The 19,948-nt window shown below is 45.1% G+C and overlaps 1 protein-coding gene across 1 annotated transcript in view; it reads right to left on the bottom strand.

Annotated features, from left to right (window-relative positions):
- The window catches only part of NEK7 (NIMA related kinase 7), a 153,624-nt gene that overhangs the window by 35,462 nt on the left and 98,214 nt on the right, over positions 1-19,948 (bottom strand). The window contains exons 6-8 of the mRNA XM_077276154.1: positions 10,868-10,976; positions 8,225-8,332; positions 715-809 (exon numbers count right to left, since the gene is read on the bottom strand). Coding sequence (XP_077132269.1) covers positions 715-809; positions 8,225-8,332; positions 10,868-10,976 — 312 coding nt within the window. The remainder of the gene's footprint in view (positions 1-714; positions 810-8,224; positions 8,333-10,867; positions 10,977-19,948) is intronic.

Raw genomic sequence — 19,948 nt, 5'->3', positions numbered from 1 at the left:
TGATGTTTGGATGTTCAGCGCTGAGATCTCGTCTCCCGAGATCTTGGTGCCAAGATCTCCATCTGCGCATGCGTGCCGCCCCTGGAAGTCATTTTCCTGGAGACCACAGCACAGGAAACCATGTAACTGATGGGGCTCTGGGCTTTCACAAAATGTCGGCAGAGCCCCCGTAGCATCGTACACCCACAGCAGCGCACATCCGCACACCCCCTCATCCCAGCCTGCGGCCTGCAGCAACCCTCCACTCTTGACTCCTCCAGCAGCGACCCTGGGACCATGCTCCACCGCAGCCACCACCCCCAGGTAAGCAATAAGACGCATGGATTATAAGAAGCACCACCATTTTGTTAAAAAAAAGTTTTTTTTCCCCTATTGTTATCTTCAAAATTTGAGGTGCGTCTTATAATCCGATGCGTCATATAATCTGCAAAATATAGCAATATGGGGAACTAAGGTTCAAAAACATTCCTGACAGCGCAAGTCTAAATGTCCTGCATGTACTGCTTGACAATAAAAGCTATTGCTCATGTTTCAGTAACTTCAATGGATATATAAAAAAAAATGTAAATAAAATGGCGCTTCTATACGTAGGCTGGATGCTAATAAGAGCGTAGCCATTACATACACAGTCGGAGGTCTGGAGCATCAGTGAGGTTTCTGCCATCCTGAACCAGGAGAATGCCATTTAGAACTGTATGCACGCGTCTTAATTACCTCGTAAAGTAGACATCCTAATGACCAAATATCAGATTTGAAGTTGTATCCATTTTCATGTATCCTCTCCGGTGACATGTAGTATGGAGTTCCCACTGTAAACAAGACATCATGGTGTAAACTGATAATCTTTCATGATATAAAAAAAAATAAAAATACCAAAATGTATGAAATGTATGTTTTTTCTTTAAAAAAAATCTTGCAAAACATACACATTATATTTCCATATAGAACCAGATACAATAGCCAAGGTTTAGATAAGATGAATCTATAGTCATCCTTTCACAATGTTCTTCTGTGAAGTCTATGGGAACGAGGTGATCGATCATGCATACAGTACAGACCAAAAGTTAGGACACACCTTCTCTTTTGCTTTGATGACTGCTTTGCACACTCTTGGCATTCTCTTGATGAGCTTCAAGAGGTAGTCACCGGGAATGGTTTTCACTTCACAGGTGTGCCCTGTCAGGTTTAATAAGTGGGATTTCTTGCCTTATAAATGGGGTTGGGACCATCAGTTGTGTTGTGCAGAAGTCTGGTGGACACACAGCTGATAGTCCTACTGAATAGACTGTTAGAATTTGTATTATGGCAAGAAAATAGCAGCTAAGTAAAGAAAAGCGAGTGGGCATCATTACTTTAAGAAATGAAGGTCAGTTAGTCCGAAAAATTGGGAAAACTTTGAAAGTGTCCCCAAGTGCAGTGGCAAAAACCATCAAGCGCTACAAAGAAACTGGCTCACATGAGGACCGCCCCAGGAAAGGAAGACCAAGGGTCACCTCTGCTTCTGAGGATAAGTTTATCCGAGTCACCAGCCTCAGAAATTGCAGGTTAACAGCAGCTCAGATTAGAGACCAGGTCAATGCCACACAGAGTTCTAGCAGGCAGCAGACACATCTCTACAACAACCGTTACAAGGAGACTTTGTGCAGCAGGCCTTCATGGTGAAATAGCTGCTAAGAAACCACTGCTAAGGACAGGCAACAAGCAGAAGAGACTTGTTTGGGCTAAAGAACACAATGAATGGACATTAGATCAGTGGAAATCTGTTATTTGGTCTGATGAGTCCAAATTTGAGATCTTTGGTTCCAACCACCGTGTCTTTATGCGACACAGAAAAGGTGAACAGATGGACTCTACATGCCTGGTTCCCACCGTGAAGCATGGAGGAGGAGGTGTGGTGGTGCTTTGCTGCTGACACTGTTGGGAATTTATTCAAAATTGAAGGCATACTGAACCAGCATGGGTACCACAGCATCTTGCAGCGGCATGCTATTCCATCCGGTTTACATTTAGTTGGACCATCAGTTATTTTTCAACAGGACAATGACCCCAAACACACCTCCAGGCTGTGTAAGGGCTATCTGACCAATAAGGAGAGTGGTGGGATGCTACGCCAGATGACTTGGCCTCCAAAGTCACCAGACCTGAACCCAATCGAGATGGTTTGGGGTGAGCTGGACAGCAGAGTGAAGGCAAAAGGGCCAACAAGTGCTAAGCATCTCTGGGAACTCCTTCAAGCTTGTTGGAAGACCATTCCCGGTGACTACCTCTTAAAGCTCATCAAGAGAATGCCAAGAGTGTGCAAAGCAGTCATCAAAGCAAAAGGTGGCTACTTTGAAGAACCTAGAATATAAGACATAATTTCAGTTGTTTCACACTTTTTTGTTAAGTATATAATTCCACATGTGTTAATTCATAGTTTTGATGCCTTCAGTGTGAATGTACGATTTGTACGATTGTATCATGAAAATACAGAAAAATCTTTAAATGAGGTGTGTCCAAACTTTTGGTCTGTACTGTATATTATAAACCCCTATAATTTAGAGACTAGAAGTTACTACACCTTTACATTTTGCACGTTTTTGTCTGTTTAACTGCAATTCTGACCAGTGTCACTTTATGAGGTAACTAGCTGTACTACCCGGCTTCGCCCGGGTTAATGACTGCTGTTAGCAAAATAGAATGTGTTAACAAAAATTTATTCTGCACACAAAAATCACAAAACAAATAGATAGAAATGTAATTATTAAAAGGCAAAAACTAAGCTAATAGAAGCATTTCTTAACATATATTAGCTTTGTTATACTGAGAATGTCTTTGTTGCCTATATTAACCAATCAGAGCTCAGATTAATTAACTGTAACAAAATAGAAGCCGAGCTGTGATTGGTTGCTATTGGCAGCCTGATAAATCCCCAGCCAACAGGAAGCCCTCCCCCCTGGCAGTATATATTAGCTCACACATACACATAATAGACAGGTCATGTGACTGACAGCTGCCATATTTCCTATATGGTACAATTGTTACCCTTGTAGTTTGTCTGCTTATTAATCAGATTTTTATTTTTGAAGGATAATACCAGACTTCTGTGTGTTTTAGGGTGAGTTTCATGTGTCAAGTTGTGTGTGTTGAGTTGCGTGTGGCGACATGCGTGTAGCGACTTTTGTGAGATGAGTTTTGTGTGGCGACATGCGTGTAGCAACTTTTTGTGTGTCGAGTTGCATGTGACAGGTTAGTGTAGCAAGTTGTGTGCAGCAAGATTTGTGCATGGCGAGTTTTGCGCGTGGCGAGTTTTATGTGTGGTGCGTTTTGAGTATGTGCAAGTTTTGTGTGAGGCAACTTTTGCATGTGGTGCAACTTTTGTACATGTGGCAATTTTTCTGTGTGTGCAAGTTTTGCATGAGGTGAGTTTTCCATGAGGTGAGTTTTGCACGTGTGGCGAGTTTTGCGTGAGCCTAGTTTTGCATATGGCGAGTTTTGCATGTAGCGAGTTTTGCGCGTGGCGAGTTTTGAGTGGTGACTTTTGTGTTTCGACTTTTATGTGGCGAGGTTGGTGTGTGTGTGGTGAAATGTGTGCTGAGGGTGGTATATGTGTTCAAGCACGTGGTAGTGTGTGGCGCATTTTGTGTGTGTGTTCATATCCCCGTGTGTGGTGAGTATCCCATGTCGGGGCCCCACCTTAGCAACTGTACGGTATATACTCTTTGGCGCCATCGCTCTCATTCTTTAAGTCCCCATTGTTCACATCTGGCAGCTGTCAATTTTCATCCAACACTTTTCCCTTCACTTTTTCCCCATTATGTAGATAGGGGCAAAATTGTTTGGTGAATTGGAACGCGCGGGGTTAAAATTTCACCTCACAACATAGCCTATGACGCTCTCGGGATCCAGACGTGTGACTGTGCAAAATTTTGTGGCTGTAGCTGCGACAGTGCAGATGCCAATCCCGGACATACACACATACATACATACATACACATTTAGCTTTATATATTAGATATACCTGTATGTAATCTCCTGTATATAGTATATACCTGTGTGTCATCTCACCTATATATAGTATATATCTGTGTGTCATCTCCTCCTGTATATAGTATATACCTGTATGTCATCTGTATGTAGTATGTACCTGTATGTCATCTCCTCCTCTATATAGTATATACCTGTGTGTCATCTCTCCTGTATATAGTATATATCTGTGTGTCATCTCCTCCTGTATATAGTATATACCTGTGTGTCATCTCCCCTGTAAATAGTATATACCTGTATGTCATCTCCTCCTGTATATAGTATATACCTGTATGTCATCTCCTCCTGTATATACTTTATACCTGTGTGTCATCTCTCCTGTATATAGTATATGCCTGTGTGTCATCTCCCCTGTATATAGTATATACCTGTGTGTCATCTCTCCTGTATATAGTATATATCTGTGTGTCATCTCCTCCTGTATATAGTATATACCTGTGTGTCATCTCCTCCTGTATATAGTATATACCTGTGTGTCATCTCCTCCTGTATATAGTATGTACCTGTATGTCATCTCCTCCTGTATTAGACCTCGTTCACACGTTATTTGGTCAGTATTTTTACCTCAGTATTTGTAAGCTAAATTGGCAGCCTGATAAATCCCCAGCCTACAGGAAGCCCACCCCCTGGCAGTATATATTAGCTCACACATACACATAATAGACTGGTCATGTGACTGACAGCTGCCGGATTCCTATATGGTACATTTGTTGCTCTTGTAGTTTGTCTGCTTATTAATCAGATTTTTATTTTTGAAGGATAATACCAGACTTGTGTGTGTTTTAGGGCGAGTTTTGTGTGTCAAGTTGTGTGTGTTGAGTTGCGTGTGGCGACATGCATGTAGCGACTTTTGTGAGATGAGTTTTGTGTGGCGACATGCGTGTAGCAACTTTTTGTGTGTCGAGTTGCATGTGACAGGTTAGTGTAGCAAGTTGTGTGCAGCAAGTTTTGCGCATGGCGAGTTTTGCGCGTGGCGAGTTTTATGTGTGGTGCCTTTTGAGTATGTGCAAGCTTTGTGTGAGGCAACTTTTGCATGTGGTGCAACTTTTGTGCATGTGGCAATTTTTACGCGTGTGCAAGTTTTGCGTGTGGCGAGTTTTCCATGTGGCGAGTTTTGCACGTGTGGCGAGTTTTGCATGTGGAGAGTTTTGCGCGTGGCGAGTTTTGAGCGGCGACTTTTGTGTTTCGACTTTTATGTGGCGAGGTTGGTGTATGTGTGGTGAAATGTGCGCTGACGGTGGTATATGTGTTCAAGCACGTGGTAGTGTGTGGTGCATTTTGTGTGTGTGTTCATATCCCCGTGGTGGTGTGGTGATTATCCCATGCTGGGGCCCCACCTTAGCAACTGTACAGTATATACTCTTTGGCGCCATCGCTGTCATTCTTTAAGTCCCCCTTGTTCACATCTGGCAGCTGTTAATTTGCCTCCAACACTTTTCCTTTCATTTTTTCCCCATTATGTAGATAGGGGCAAAATTGTTTGGTGAATTGGAAAGCGCGGGGTTAAAATTTCACCTCACAACATAGCTTTGACGCTCTCGGGGTCCAGACGTGTGACTGTGCAAAATTTTGTGCCTGTAGCTGCGACGCCTCCAACACTTTTCCTTTCACTTTTTCCCCCATTATGTAGATAGGGGCAAAATTGTTTGGCGAATTGGAAAGCGCGGGGTTAAAATTTCACCTCACAACATAGCCTATGACGCTCTCGGGGTCCAGACGTGTGACTGTGCAAAATTTTGTGGCCGTAGCTGCGACGGTTCTGATGCCAATCCCGAACATACACACATACACACACACACACACACACACACACATTCAGCTTTATATATTAGATAACTCTGAAACGTTTCAACGGATCCCACTGATTCGGAGATGCTTTTCCGTGACAAATTGTACTTTATGATGGTGGTAAAATTTATTCAATATGACTTGCGTTTATTTGTGAAAACTATGGCAATTTGGAGAAAATATTGATAATTTGGAAATTTTCAAACACTTAATTTTTATGCACTTAAATCAGTTATATCACACAAAATAGTTAATAAATAACATTTCCCACATGTCGAATTTACATCAGCACAATTTTTTCAAACACATTTCAGTTTTTTAGGAGGCTAGAAGGGTTAAAAGTTGACCAGCGATTTCTCATTTTTCCAACAAAATTTACAAAACCATTTTTTTTAGGGACCACATTACATTTGAAGTGACTGAAGGGGCCTATATGACAAGAAATATCCAAAAGTGACACCATTCTAAAAACTGCACCCCTCAAGGTGCTCAAAATTACATTCAAGAAGTTTATTAACCCTTCAGGTGCTTCACAGGAATTTTTGGAATGTAGAAGGAAAAATTAACATTTAACTTTGTCACAAAAATTTTACTGTAGACCCAATTTTTTTTTTTCACAAGGATAACAGGAAAAAATGGACCATAAACTTAGTTGCGCAATTGCTCCTGAGCATGCCGATACCCCATATGTGGGGGAAAATTACTGTTTGGGAACACAGAAGGGCTTTGAAGGGAAAGAGCGCCACTTGACTTTTTGAATGCAAAATTTGTTGAAATAATTAGCGGACATCATGTCGTGTTTGGAGAGCCCCTGATGTGCCTAAATAGCAGAAACCTCCACAAAGTGACACCATTTTGGAATCTATACCCCTAAGGGAATTTATCTAGATGTGTTTTGAGCACGTTGAACAAACAGGTGCTTCACAGAAGTTGTTGTTATGTACTGTTAAGGCTCACGCCAGGGCTCAGAAAAGAAGGAGTAAAGTTTTGGATAGAAGACTTTGATGGAATGGTCTACGGGTATCATGTCTCGTTTGGAAAGCCCCTTGGTTGGTTTGAGATCATGACAAGTCATGAAACTTTTTTTTTTCTTTAATTTTATTCGGGAAAACATAGACCCTAACACTTTTAGACCACAGGCCGAACAGATCTAAATGCGAGACTTCCAACTTGACACTGTTCATATAGTTAATTTTTGGAATATGATCCCTTTGTGATCCCAACATAAATTTTGGTACAGATGCGACTAGGAGCATGGGACACACGTGCATTTTTGAAAATGATATATCATATAGATTTTTTGAAAATGCTTTTCAAAATTTTGCGTTTGAGTGCGCATGAGTAAAATATTAAGAAAGCTACTCTTGGAACTGTACAGGCTTTCACCTGATATGTCACGAGTGGAATGGTGTTTTTTTCCATTTCTTATCTTGGTTCTGGACTGAGTTATGAGGCGAAACAAAAGGCATGCAACACAGGATTTCACATCTTTTCAAAACTTTGAAAATACATTAATTAAATAAAAAACTAAACTAACTAAAGTATATAGACATTTTTTTCTCCACATTTCGCATTCTCTAACACGCTATTACCAATGAACAATATCTCAAAAGAAATAAAAATATACAGCAAAATTGCATTGGTTTACTAGAAATGGAATGACATATAGATGTGACACGAAGTTCGGCAGAGAAAAGTCTACTCCTGAAATGAATTGGCAAAACCCAATCCGATGTTCACGCCTCTTACCAAGGCTGACATTGTGTGATGCTAGTCTACACAATCTGCCGTCCATGCAACTTTGTCAATGTAACCTATATATGAAAAAAATGAAAGTCCTTTACGTTGCCCATAGATCCTACTGGTCTTTCATTTCTCCTATAATTTACTCGTTAAGCAGTTACTGTACATTATGGCAGCAACTTCCCAATAAAGGTATGACCCCAAGTTGGAGCACTTCTCACTTAAACATACAGACAGTATAGAAAACTTACAAAAAAAATAGATATATATCTAACTAGTCTGACTAGTGCTGTCACATTTTCTGAGAGCAAATAAAAAGGCTTCATTTTATGGGGCACTTGTAATTCTTTCATTATACTCCTGGTAAAATGTTCTTCTACCGTAGGCCAATCCCATGAATTGCTTTCTCCCCTTTAAATTTTAACAACACAGCCATAAAATAAATAATCAGTGGTTATGATGGCAGCGGGTTCTTTTAATGTCAGTGGCAGGGTTAAAGGTCGTCATAACAGGAAACTCCTGAAAGCTACGTGAAATTAATAGTGTGTGCCCCAACACAGGTTAATAAGGCTTTCCGGAGGGGGCTGTGGGTTTCACAGCTGACACATGGCATCAGACAGGGCAGTAAAACACCCGCTCACTACCTGCGCCTCTCAGGACGGCTTACCTAAAGAATGTGCAGCTGTGGTTTTGGAGCTGAAGAAGCGGCCCAAACCTAAATCCCCCAGCTTCACCACGCCTGTGGCTGTTATAAACACGTTGGCTGGCTTAATATCTGGGGAGAAAAAAAACAAGTTTAGGTAAGCAGACAAACGCACAAATAAGACAATTCAGGAGGACTGATCCCAAACCATGTATTCCGCTGGTGACTAAAGAGCATTTCTGTATGTACCTAGAGGCAAGTGCACACTATGCATTTCACATCACATTCAATATTATAAGAAAGTATTTAAACAGACTAATAAAACATAAAAAGCAACAATAACCAACAAACAAAAACTGAAGCCTACTCGCTCTCGGACACCTTTATCTAGAATAACACCAGACGTCACTCATGTAATTGCACAAGGACATAGTTTGAAGAGTTTCTACGGTTTAGTGCAAACAATGAAATACTTGCACAGCGCGTCATGCAACAGACGGCTGCGGGAACACGGTTATCTGTATTTACACACATAATAGAAGCATTAAAACACGGCCTATTTTGGGCCTTCAGAAAACACCATTCACCCCCACCACCCTCACTCAGAGGGAGAGCTGGAACCTTTTTAGTTATCCATCAACTTATTTTTTGCAATACAAGCTGTACAAATTGCATCATTCTGGGGTAGATATACTTTAATGATCCGTTCACTTGCATTTTATTTATTATTTTCAGGGAGTGGGAGGGTGGGTGGTTAAATTATCTTAAAGACACACTCCCATTAAGTTTTTTTTATTCATTAAATGTGTGTATATTATTATTATTATTTATTTATATAGCACCATTAATTCCATGGTGGTGCTGTACATGAGAAAGGGGTTACATACAGGGTTATAGATAACGTTTACAGTAAACAAATTTACAGTGACAGACTGGTACAGAGAGGAGAGGACCCTGTCCTTGCGGACTTACATTCCATGGGATAATGGGGAAGAGACAGAAGGTCGGGGTGTGGCAGCTCTGGTGGTGGTGAGGCGGCAGCTCTGGTGGTGGTGAGGTGGCAGCTCGGGTGGTGGTGAGGCGGCAGCTCGGGTGGTGGGGAGGCGGGAGCTCGGGTGGTGGGGAGGCGGGAGCTCGGGTGGTGGGGAGGCGGGAGCTCGGGTGGTGGGGAGGCGGGAGCTCGGGTGGTTGGGGAGGCGGGAGCTCGGGTGGTTGGGGAGGCGGGAGCTCGGGTGGTTGGTGAGGCGGGAGCTCGGGTGGTTGGTGAGGCGGGAGCTCGGGTGGTTGGTGAGGCGGGAGCTCGGGTGGTAGTGAGGCGGCAGCTCGGGTGGTTGGTAAGGCGGCAGCTCGGTTATCGTAGGCTTTCCTGAAGAGATGGGTTTTCAGGTTCCGTCTGAAGGACCCGAGGGTGGTGGATGATCAGACGTGATGAGGTGTGGAATTCCAGAGGATGGGGGATATTCGGGAGAAATCTTGGAGGCGGTGGTGTGAGGAACAAATAAGTGTGGAGGAGAGTAGGAGTATATGTGCATGTAACGTAATGCGAGTATTCATATAGTCACATACTACCACTCCTGTCCGGGATCCAAAGCCATTGCAATTGCAACTAGCCGGCTCACTCTGTGCTCTATGCATGAGGCGGATGTCTCTTTTACAACTTAAGTCCATGGAACCTCATTCTGACACTCCATAGACTTACATTATAAAATTCACTCCTGGGTCACGCAGAGTGCAGTGGAGGAAAGGGACAGCGCTGGAACCCGGAGAGACCAGTGGTAGGCGAGTATATTAACACGCTCATACTACATTACACGCACAGATCACCTCCTCCAGTACAGAACATACAATAGCCTCCACCTTGCTTTACTGGTGACCACTTGTCTGATGTTGCTCAGCATAGAGATGGTCAGTGATGCAGAAGGGGGAGCTCTGGGCAAGGAATAGAGCTGGAGTGACAGAGGGTACAAATAGATATTCAGCCTCATTTGCATATAAATTTGAACACCATGTAAAAGTATTGCTGGACTGTTCTGTGAAAGAGCTACACATAAATCATTGGGGGAAGGAATGGGGTGAACCCCTGCTGACAGATTCCCTATAAGGGTCTGTTCACACCACATTTGCAGTGTCATTAGTTCAGCAATTCCATTTGGCAAAACTGAACAGAGAAGTCGGTGTACCTACATTTTCAACTGAATTGAATAGCACAGTCTGATGTGCGATTCCATTAAAAAAATTTAAAAAAATATAAAGTGCACTACATGGAAAGCGTGATCATTGAATAATGAAACATTCTGCAAAATTAATACCAAAATATTTATTTCAAAATTTTGTTTGTGGTCAGTGAATGAACGACCTAGAGTTCGATTAACAATTTATTGGGCTGGACAGAATGGCCTTCACTTCTCAGCTCAGAGTAGGGCTAAGCCCGTAAGGGTTTTCAGTCAGTCACTGTCAGCAAGTAGTGATCTCGAAAACGGTAAAATTAGTTTAACAAAAGGATGAGATTAAAAGTAACAGAACTTTACATTATATAGAGATTACTCCATATATAAAGGACAATCACTCTAGGCAAATATTTGTTTTATTGCTAAAACAGGGCATTGCTCACTGAATAAGGTGAATAAGGAAAACATGGCATATTTTTGGTATATTTATTCCTCTTACCTCTGTGCATGACACGTCGGGAATGCATATGTTCTAACGCACTGCAAAGCTGCACAAAGTATTTCCAGACCGTCCTCTCAGGGATCAACCTTTTATGCTTCTTGAAATGCTGAAAGAAAAGAAAATCAGAGCACCACATAAGCATGTACAATGTGGTGGAGGTATGTCTCCAGTGTTACATGGAGGAGTACGGATTGCATACCGCTACCTCTAGAGGGAGTACAGAAGCTCAAGGAAGACAGATCTGTCAGTATATAAAAGTCTGGTGACTGAAGAGCGGCATTCAACTACATGATGGTGAAAAGGAAAGAAGAGAAACTAAAGATCTATATTTACAAACAAGAAAAAATATGTTGAAGGACGCGATTGCTCCATTTTACACTTCTTCTGATTCTACACACACCTCCAACAGTTTTGGTCCAATCACAAGCCAACTAGAAAGAAACTAATCAGAACACCCCAAATGCCGAAAATGTGTTGATCAAAAATAAACCTCATGTAGATAAGATAGATACATTTCAGAAAGCTTGGGTATACTGGACCAGCTTTAGTTTCACTCTGATAAAGTTGTACACTCAATTGTTTGGTATAGTTTGAGGGAGATGCCAGCTCACCTGTTGGAGCTCAATGTGCAGGAGCATGGAAATTCATCCCAACCACAGAACAAACAAAGGAAGATGAGGATGGAGGATGTTTCCAGCTCCAAATAACACAGTTCATTTATTAGATATGTTTAAATGTCGAAAGTGAAGGAGCAGACTCTGCAACGCGTTTTAGACGCAACTCGGTTGAGCTGCATCTGAAACGCGTTGCATTGTCAGTCTACCCCTTCACCTTCTCCTTTATGGACTGGACATTTTAAAGATTTCTAATAAATGAACGATTTTAACTGAAGATGGAAACATCCTCACCTTTCTTTGACTCAATCGTTTGACCACTGTCCTTTCCCCTTTTCTTGCTTTTTCTTTACTGATTGAAATCTTGGTGTGTGTGTGTGTGTGTGTGTGTGTGTGTGTGTGTGTGTGTGTGTGTGTGTGTGTGTGTGTGTGTGGGGGGGGGGGGGGGGGGGGGGGGGGGGGGGGGGGGGGGAATGCTCAGTTGGGGGATTTGGAGGAATATGTTCTGGCAGTTTATTGTTCATGTTTGGGAGCATATACTGCATTCTGTTGATCTTAGCCTGGCTACATCCCGCCCTCTGACCGTTTACTATTTTCTTTACCACTTGTTTTAGTTTATAAAGGGGGTTTTCAGGGACTTTTGTAAAACCCACAGAATCATAACAGCATAGCATATACACAGTGTTACAACTCTGCTCCATTTCTGGAGTTGCAAATCAGATCAAGATCTTCTTTCTTGATCCCTCTTCTTTCCCAGACGTGCAGACAAGTGTGCACTGGCTTATTTTCCTGGCCTTGCAACGGTCGCAATGTTATGACCACAGCAATACAGATCCTATGGACAATGATTCTTCTGGGCATCTATGCACATATAAACTGTTTTTTAATATATAGGTTTTTGTTAAAGAGAAAACACATGCATGCTCACATAGTCCTTGGCATGAGGATAGCCGAAACCAGAAGTGGCGCATAATAAAAAAAAAAATGATCCGGTCTGTCAATTGAATACTCTACCCAAACAACTGACGGGTAGTCCATAATAGTTTACAGTCTGGGCAGACACCACCAGAGAGGGAGGGCAATAGACTGTAAGCTTGCGAGCAGGGCCCTCAACCCTCTTGGTATCTGTTGATTTATGTGATTATTGTTATGTTGTTATGCCTTTTATTGTCTATACAAGTCCCCTCAAATATATAGTGCCAAAATATTCCACAGCACTTAATAAAACTATTATTTGTAAACACTTTTTTCTACATTTTATAATCATTCCTTTACCTTAGCAATTTGATAAATTTGGAACATTTCCTTTAAGAGTAAAGACAATGACATAACCATAAAGTGAATGAATTGTCTCATTTGTAGTATGACTGCAAATCCAGCTCTGACAGAGTCTGCTGACCTGAACTAATAGCATCACGCTATATATGCATAAAACGCTTTTAGTTCAGGACAAGAAACCCAATGTTAGGTTGGAAATTTCAGGCGTAATGTAGATGAGAAAACATGGCTGCTATGCTGTCATATAAATTATCCCGAAGGAAAAAGAACAAAGATATAAAGGACTTAAAGAGGTGGTCTGGAAGCAAAGTTAATTTTCCTCTCAAATCCCCATCTATTTAGTGCCATAATCTAAACTATTTTCTAATATACTTGAATTTAAAATTCCCTGCCCTTCCATAACTACGGTAAATTAAATGCTTTTCTATTACTTAATATTTGAACAACTAATAATACCTAAACGAAGTGTCATCAGAGGGCAGAGGCTCTGGTAACTGTCACAGCCTCTGCCCCATCCCTGAAACGAAGCGGATGGGCTAGTCTCTGCACTGTCACTGCGCGATGTGCACAATGACAGTGAGCCCTGTTGCCTGCTCAGATGAGTAGTAACGAGCCAGAAGGAGAGCACATTGTTAGTGTGTGTTGTAAGACTTATCTGGTTTGCCGAGACCAGGGCCGCATCCACAAGTGACGTAACGTGTAGAGGCGGCGCTGGTCTCTGAAAGTTGGGCATTCATCTTACAAACACACGCTAACAGAGCGCTCTCCTTCCAGCTCGTTACTACTGATCTGAGCTGGTGAGAGGGTTCGCTGTCATTGTGCACATCGCACAATGGGTTTTAGGATGAAAATTAAGTTGGATTCTGGACCACCCCTTTAACATATCGAGCGTAAAAGTCTAGTTACAAGGACGGATCAGCTCTGCCAATAGCTAAAACAGCACAAAAATATTGAACTGTATCTAAAAGAGGAGAGATTCATGAGTTGAGTCGAATGCACACATAGGGGGCATTCATCAACCCCCTCTCCCATTTCAGGGATGACTGACAGGCTGACACGTTTTAATTTATACACATACACAGCAATCACACCAGAGGGGCAGAGATGGAGTTCATACCAGAATACAGACTAAACTACAGCTGTGTGTGTGTGTGCGCGCGTGTATGTATGTGTGTATGTATCTATCAAGCAACGCCCACTCCACATAGCCACACTCACTCCACATGTAAAGCCCCGTCTACACTGCCCACGTTGTTAGCGCACACAGGTGGAGACACGTTAACATCAAAAGCCATCCTGCAAAACTCATCGGCTGAAACGTCCCAGCTGCTGTGAGCTACAATCAGGGCCGCTGCCTTCAGAGTATCAGTGCGTGTCAGGCAAAGGCCACATTTAGCTCCGTAGTGTCTAGAATGGAGTTGCTCCTGTGAGGCATGACGTCAAGGGAAAGGGAAGAGCCTCATGAATTAGATCACTGTGCTCATAACAGGAAGCTGCTGTGCACATGAGGGGCAGAGAGGAGTGAGGGGCAGAGAGGAGTGAGGGACAGAGAGGAGTGAGGGGCAGAGAGGAGTGAGGGGCAGAGAGGAGTGAGGGGCAGAGAGGAGTGAGGGGCAGAGAGGAGTGAGGGGCAGAGAGGAGTGAGGGGCAGAGAGGAGTGAGGGGCAGAGAGGAGTGAGGGGCAGAGAGGAGTGAGGGGCAGAGAGGAGTGAGGGGCAGAGAGGAGTGAGGGGCAGAGAGGAGTGAGGGGCAGAGAGGAGTGAGGGGCAGAGAGGAGTGAGGGGCAGAGAGGAGTGAGAGGCAAATGGTGCAGCGTGTGCGCGAGGGGCAAAATGGAGGGGCAAAATGGTGGGCCACGTGGTGCAGCGGGCGCGCGAGGGGGCAAAATGGTGGGCCACGTGGTGCAGCGGGCGCGCGAGGGGGCAAAATGGTGGGCCACGTGGTGCAGCGGGCGCGCGAGGGGGCAAAATGGTGGGCCACGTGGTGCAGCGGGCGCGCGAGGGGGCAAAATGGTGGGCCACGTGGTGCAGCGGGCGCGCGAGGGGGCAAAATGGTGGGCCACGTGGTGCAGCGGGCGCGCGAGGGGGCAAAATGGTGGGCCACGTGGTGCCGCGGGCGCGCCCGAGGGCCGAATGGTGCCGCGGGCGCGCCCGAGGGCCGAATGGTGCCGCGGGCGCGCGCGAGGGCCGAATGGTGCCGCGGGCGCGCGCGAGGGCCGAATGGTGCCGCGGGCGCGCGCGAGGGCCGAATGGTGCCGCGGGCGCGCGCGAGGGCCGAATGGTGCCGCGGGCGCGCGCGAGGGCCGAATGGTGCCGCGGGCGCGCGCGAGGGCCGAATGGTGCCGCGGGCGCGCGCGAGGGCCGAATGGTGCCGCGGGCGCGCGCGAGGGCCGAATGGTGCCGCGGGCGCGCGCGAGGGCCGAATGGTGCCGCGGGCGCGCGCGAGGGCCGAATGGTGCCGCGGGCGCGCGCGAGGGCCGAATGGTGCCGCGGGCGCGCGCGAGGGCCGAATGGTGCCGCGGGCGCGCGCGAGGGCCAAATGGTGCAGCGGGCGCGCGCGAGGGCCAAATGGTGCAGCGGGCGCGCGCGAGGGCCAAATGGTGCAGCGGGCGCGCGCGAGGGCCAAATGGTGCAGCGGGCGCGCGCGAGGGCCAAATGGTGCAGCGGGCGCGCGAGGGCCAAATGGTGCAGCGGGCGCGCGCGAGGGCCAAATGGTGCAGCGGGCGCGCGCGAGGGCCAAATGGTGCAGCGGGCGCGCGCGAGGGCCAAATGGTGCAGCGGGCGCGCGCGAGGGCCAAATGGTGCAGCGGGCGCGCGCGAGGGCCAAATGGTGCAGCGGGCGCGCGCGAGGGCCAAATGGTGCAGCGGGCGCGCGCGAGGGCCAAATGGTGCAGCGGGCGCGCGCGAGGGCCAAATGGTGCAGCGGGCGCGCGCGAGGGCCAAATGGTGCAGCGGGCGCGCGCGAGGGCCAAATGGTGCAGCGGGCGCGCGCGAGGGCCAAATGGTGCAGCGGGCGCGCGCGAGGGCCAAATGGTGCAGCGGGCGCGCGCGAGGGCCAAATGGTGCAGCGGGCGCGCGCGAGGGCCAAATGGTGCAGCGGGCGCGCGCGAGGGCCAAATGGTGCAGCGGGCGCGCGCGAGGGCCAAATGGTGCAGCGGGCGCGCGCGAGGGCCAAATGGTGCAGCGGGCGCGCGCGAGGGCCAAATGGTGCAGCGGGCGCGCGCGAGGGCCAAATGGTGCAGCGGGCGCGCGCGAGGGCCAAATGGTGCAGCGGGCGCGCGCGAGGGCCAAATGGTGCAGCGGGCGCGCGCGAGGGCCAAATGGTGCAGCGGGCGCGCGCGAGGGCCAAATGGTGCAGCGGGCGCGCGCGAGGGCCAAATGGTGCAGCGGGCGCGCGCGAGGGCCAAATGGTGCAGCGGGCGCGCGCGAGGGCCAAATGAGAGAAATTAGGTGCTGCTGCAGTATGAGGCTGTGTATAAGGCCACATTCACAAGTCTGGCTGGCTGTGTGTAAGGGTTATTCTAGATCCGAAAAATGCTAGTGTCAACAAGATCAATCTTCAAATTTTAAGACTCCTTCCAGGTATGTGCACGACCTACAAGTCAGTGGATACAGTAACAGACCCTGATCAAGCATTATTCTATCCAATAGTTCCTCAACTCCTTGGAACCACAAGGACTTCCTCCGCATAAACTCTTTCTAAAACTTGGAGCAGCTACTCTGCTGTTGAGAAATTTAGATCCACTAATGCTGTGTAATGGAACAAGACTCTTGATTAAGAACCTGTTTACACATATAATTGAAGCAAGCAACCATTTTGACAGGATGTGTCAAAGGAGGGAAGGGTACATTATTTTTGGTGGGTACAAAACTTTAGACTGACTTGGGGACTGCCCTTGTCAGGGCGGGAGCTACACAGGGGCACGACTGGGGTAGGATAGAAATACTTTAATCCCCCCCTCCCCCGAAAATATTGTTGGATGCTCCCGGAAAAAAGGAGAAAAAAAGAGATTGGACTATTGGGTGAGATCAAACCAATTTTTAAATTTGGCACAGGTCACATGAGCACTTTTTTGCACTTTATTGTTATTATCCATGTCATATTTTAACATTATTTATTAAAAGCTATGTTTTAGGTTATATAGTATATCAATAGGTCTCCTGGCTGATTTAGGATGTGTCAAAGGAGAAGACATTTTCATTCCAAGAATTCTACTCATTCCATCTGATATGGCTTTTGATTTTGAGGGTATGTGCACACGTCAGGATTTCTTGCAGAAATTTTCCTGACAAAATCTGGACATTTCTGCCAGAAATCCGCATGCGTTTTTTTTTTGCGTTTTTTGCGTGGTTTTTTTTGCAGATTTTTTTGCGGAATTTTTGAGTTTTTCTCCTGACACTCCAAAATCATGGGAAATCCGCAAAAATAATGAACATGTTGCTTCTTTTTCCGGATTGCGTTTTTTTTGCGGAAAAAAACGCTACATTTGCACAAAAAATGCGGAATGCATTCTAAATGAAAGGATGCATAATGTATGCATTTTTTGTGCAGAATTATAGCGTTTTTATAGGGAAAATCTGCAAAAAAACCGCAAAAATTCCTGAAGAAATCCTGACATGTGCACATACCCTAAACGCCTCCAGTTTCCAGTTCAACTGGCATTTGCAATGTCCATTAAAAAGGCTCAGGGCAGTCCTTGAAAGTAGTAGGGATCGATATGCAATCTCCATGCTGTTCTCATGGTCAACTTTACGTGGCCTGTTCAAGAGTTGGAACTGCCAAAAATCTGTTCATGTTTGCACCAGAAGGAAAAGCCAAAAATGTTGTATATCAAAAGTCTCTTGAATGAGTTGAAAATAAAATACTATCAATAATTGGGTAATCATTTAGTTACTTTGTGCTGCAAATCTGTAGTGTTGAATATATGATGTGAACTGTTTTTATATGATATTATAATTTGTTATAACTAACCACAGTTCGTTACTATGCCCGGGCAATACCGGGCTCTTCAGCTAGTTATAAATAAGAGCCCTGACACATTCTTGAATGTCTCCTATGAGCCAAACACCTTATGTCTCCCAAATCAAAAAGGAACTACTTAACCTCACCAGAATTTCTAGCCCCATAAAATGTTTAGTTGACTGTGGTGCAATACAAAAAAAGCACAATGATCAAGCCATCATGGCTCACCCAGCGACTGGCTTCCATGGTCACGTGTTGAAATATCTTATTATTGCTGGGAGCTAAGAAACAAAAACTGCTGGAGGACCAAAACAACACTTGAAATTGTTTTCATTTCAAGTCAAGTTATTCAATAATTTTTGCTTTGATTAGCGCAGGCACACATTAAAAATGTATGTAAATAGAATAATATATAAGATGGAAAACCGAAAAATATATTTGTTATAAACTTTAATTAGCTTCAGAACTTCGCAGACTCAAAGCCCAGAAGTCTGGCTGTGTAGTCTGCACCATCTCCTAACACTTGTAGAAGGCAGCTAGGGAGGGCGGTCCAGACTACACAGCCAGACCGCTGTGCTGCAACCAATTGATTTTTTTATTTAACTTTGAGCGGGGTAGGACACTGCTGGAGACAGACTGAACACAGTTTATTACACATTTTATGGATCTATTTTTATGGTTTTAAGATCCTGCTCTACCCCCAAATGCATTGAGGTCGACTGACACAAGGTGAAGTTTTAATACTATAAACAGGAGCATCCCAATTGGGTACATCTTGTCGTGGCGAGATGGCTTTTACAATTTTTTTTTTTTATCAAATATCGTAGTTACTTACCGATAACGGTATTTCTCTGATCCCATGACGGCACCACGGAGAGAGAGGGATCCGCCCTCAGGGACAGGAAACCTACAGGTGAAAAAGGCGGTACCTCTCTCCCACATCAGTTGGTTTACAGAGCCTTAAGAGAACTTCAGCTGTAACTTAAACGTTATCAAACCAAAACTTTTAATTTTAACTTATCAGAGGCACCACGTGACTAAGTATTAAGACTAACTAGTGTTCACACTCACACGTGAAGGGAGGGAATGTACGGGTGCCGTCATGGGATCAGAGAAATACCGTTATCGGTAAGTAACTACGATATTCTCTTACCCCCATGATGGCACCACAGAGAGAATTTCATAGATGTACATTAGGGAGGGACCACTGCCTCTAGAACCCTTCTGCCGAAAGTGAGGTCTGAAGAGGAGGTCAAGTCTAATTGGTAGTGCTTAAAAAATGTGGAAGGAGACGACCAAGTGGCCGCCCTACATATCTGTTCGATTGATGCTCCTGCTCTCTCTGCCCAGGAGGTCGCCACCAATCTGGTTGAATGAGCTCTGACTCCCTCTGGAATGTCCTCATTACTTGATGAATACGCGAGGATGATGGCGTCCCTTATCCATCTTGCAAGAGTGGCCTTTGATGCTTTATGCTCTTTATTTGGACCCTGGAAACACACAAACAGAGCCCTATCCTTCCTATAGTCTCTTGTGGCCACTAGGTATTGAACTAAACATCTCTTAACGTCTAGTGTGTGTAGATGTTCCTCTTTCTCATTTCTGGGGTTTGGACAGAAGGAGGGTAGCGAGATCTCCTGAGATCTATGAAAAAGTGATGCCACTTTAGGAAGGTAGGATGGATCGATTTTAAGGATTACTCTGTCGTCTAGTATGCGTGTCAGAGGTGGATATGCTGATAGGGCCTGCATGTCACTAATCCTCCGTGCCGACGTTAGCGCCACCAGAAGGGAGGTTTTGAGCGATATTATTTTTAAAGAGGCTTGTGACAGTGGCTCAAAAGGTGTTTTAGTCAGTGCAGAGAGGACTAAATTTAAATCCCAGGGAGGTGTAGTATGGTGTACCACTGGTCTAGATCTAGTCGAGGCCTTAATGAATCTTTTTACCCAGCGATTCCCTGCTAAATCACAGTTGTAAAGGGCGCCCAAAGCTGCTACCTGGACTTTAAGCGTGCTCGTTGCTAAACCTTTTTCTAGCCCCTTCTGAAGAAATTCTAGTATTTTTTTTAATTGGGATTTCTTCAGATAAATTGGCACCTGATGCTGACAAAAATCTTCACCAAACCTTCCCATACGCTCTAGTAGTCACTGGCTTTCTACTTAGTAGGAGAGTGGAGACTAGATTTGAAGAGATCCCTCTCTTGATTAGAAGGCTCCTTTCAAAT

This window comes from Ranitomeya variabilis, chromosome 8 (assembly GCF_051348905.1).
Source record: "Ranitomeya variabilis isolate aRanVar5 chromosome 8, aRanVar5.hap1, whole genome shotgun sequence".
In the NCBI taxonomy this organism is placed as follows: domain Eukaryota; kingdom Metazoa; phylum Chordata; class Amphibia; order Anura; family Dendrobatidae; genus Ranitomeya; species Ranitomeya variabilis.
This window is presented reverse-complemented; position numbering and strand designations above follow the sequence as displayed.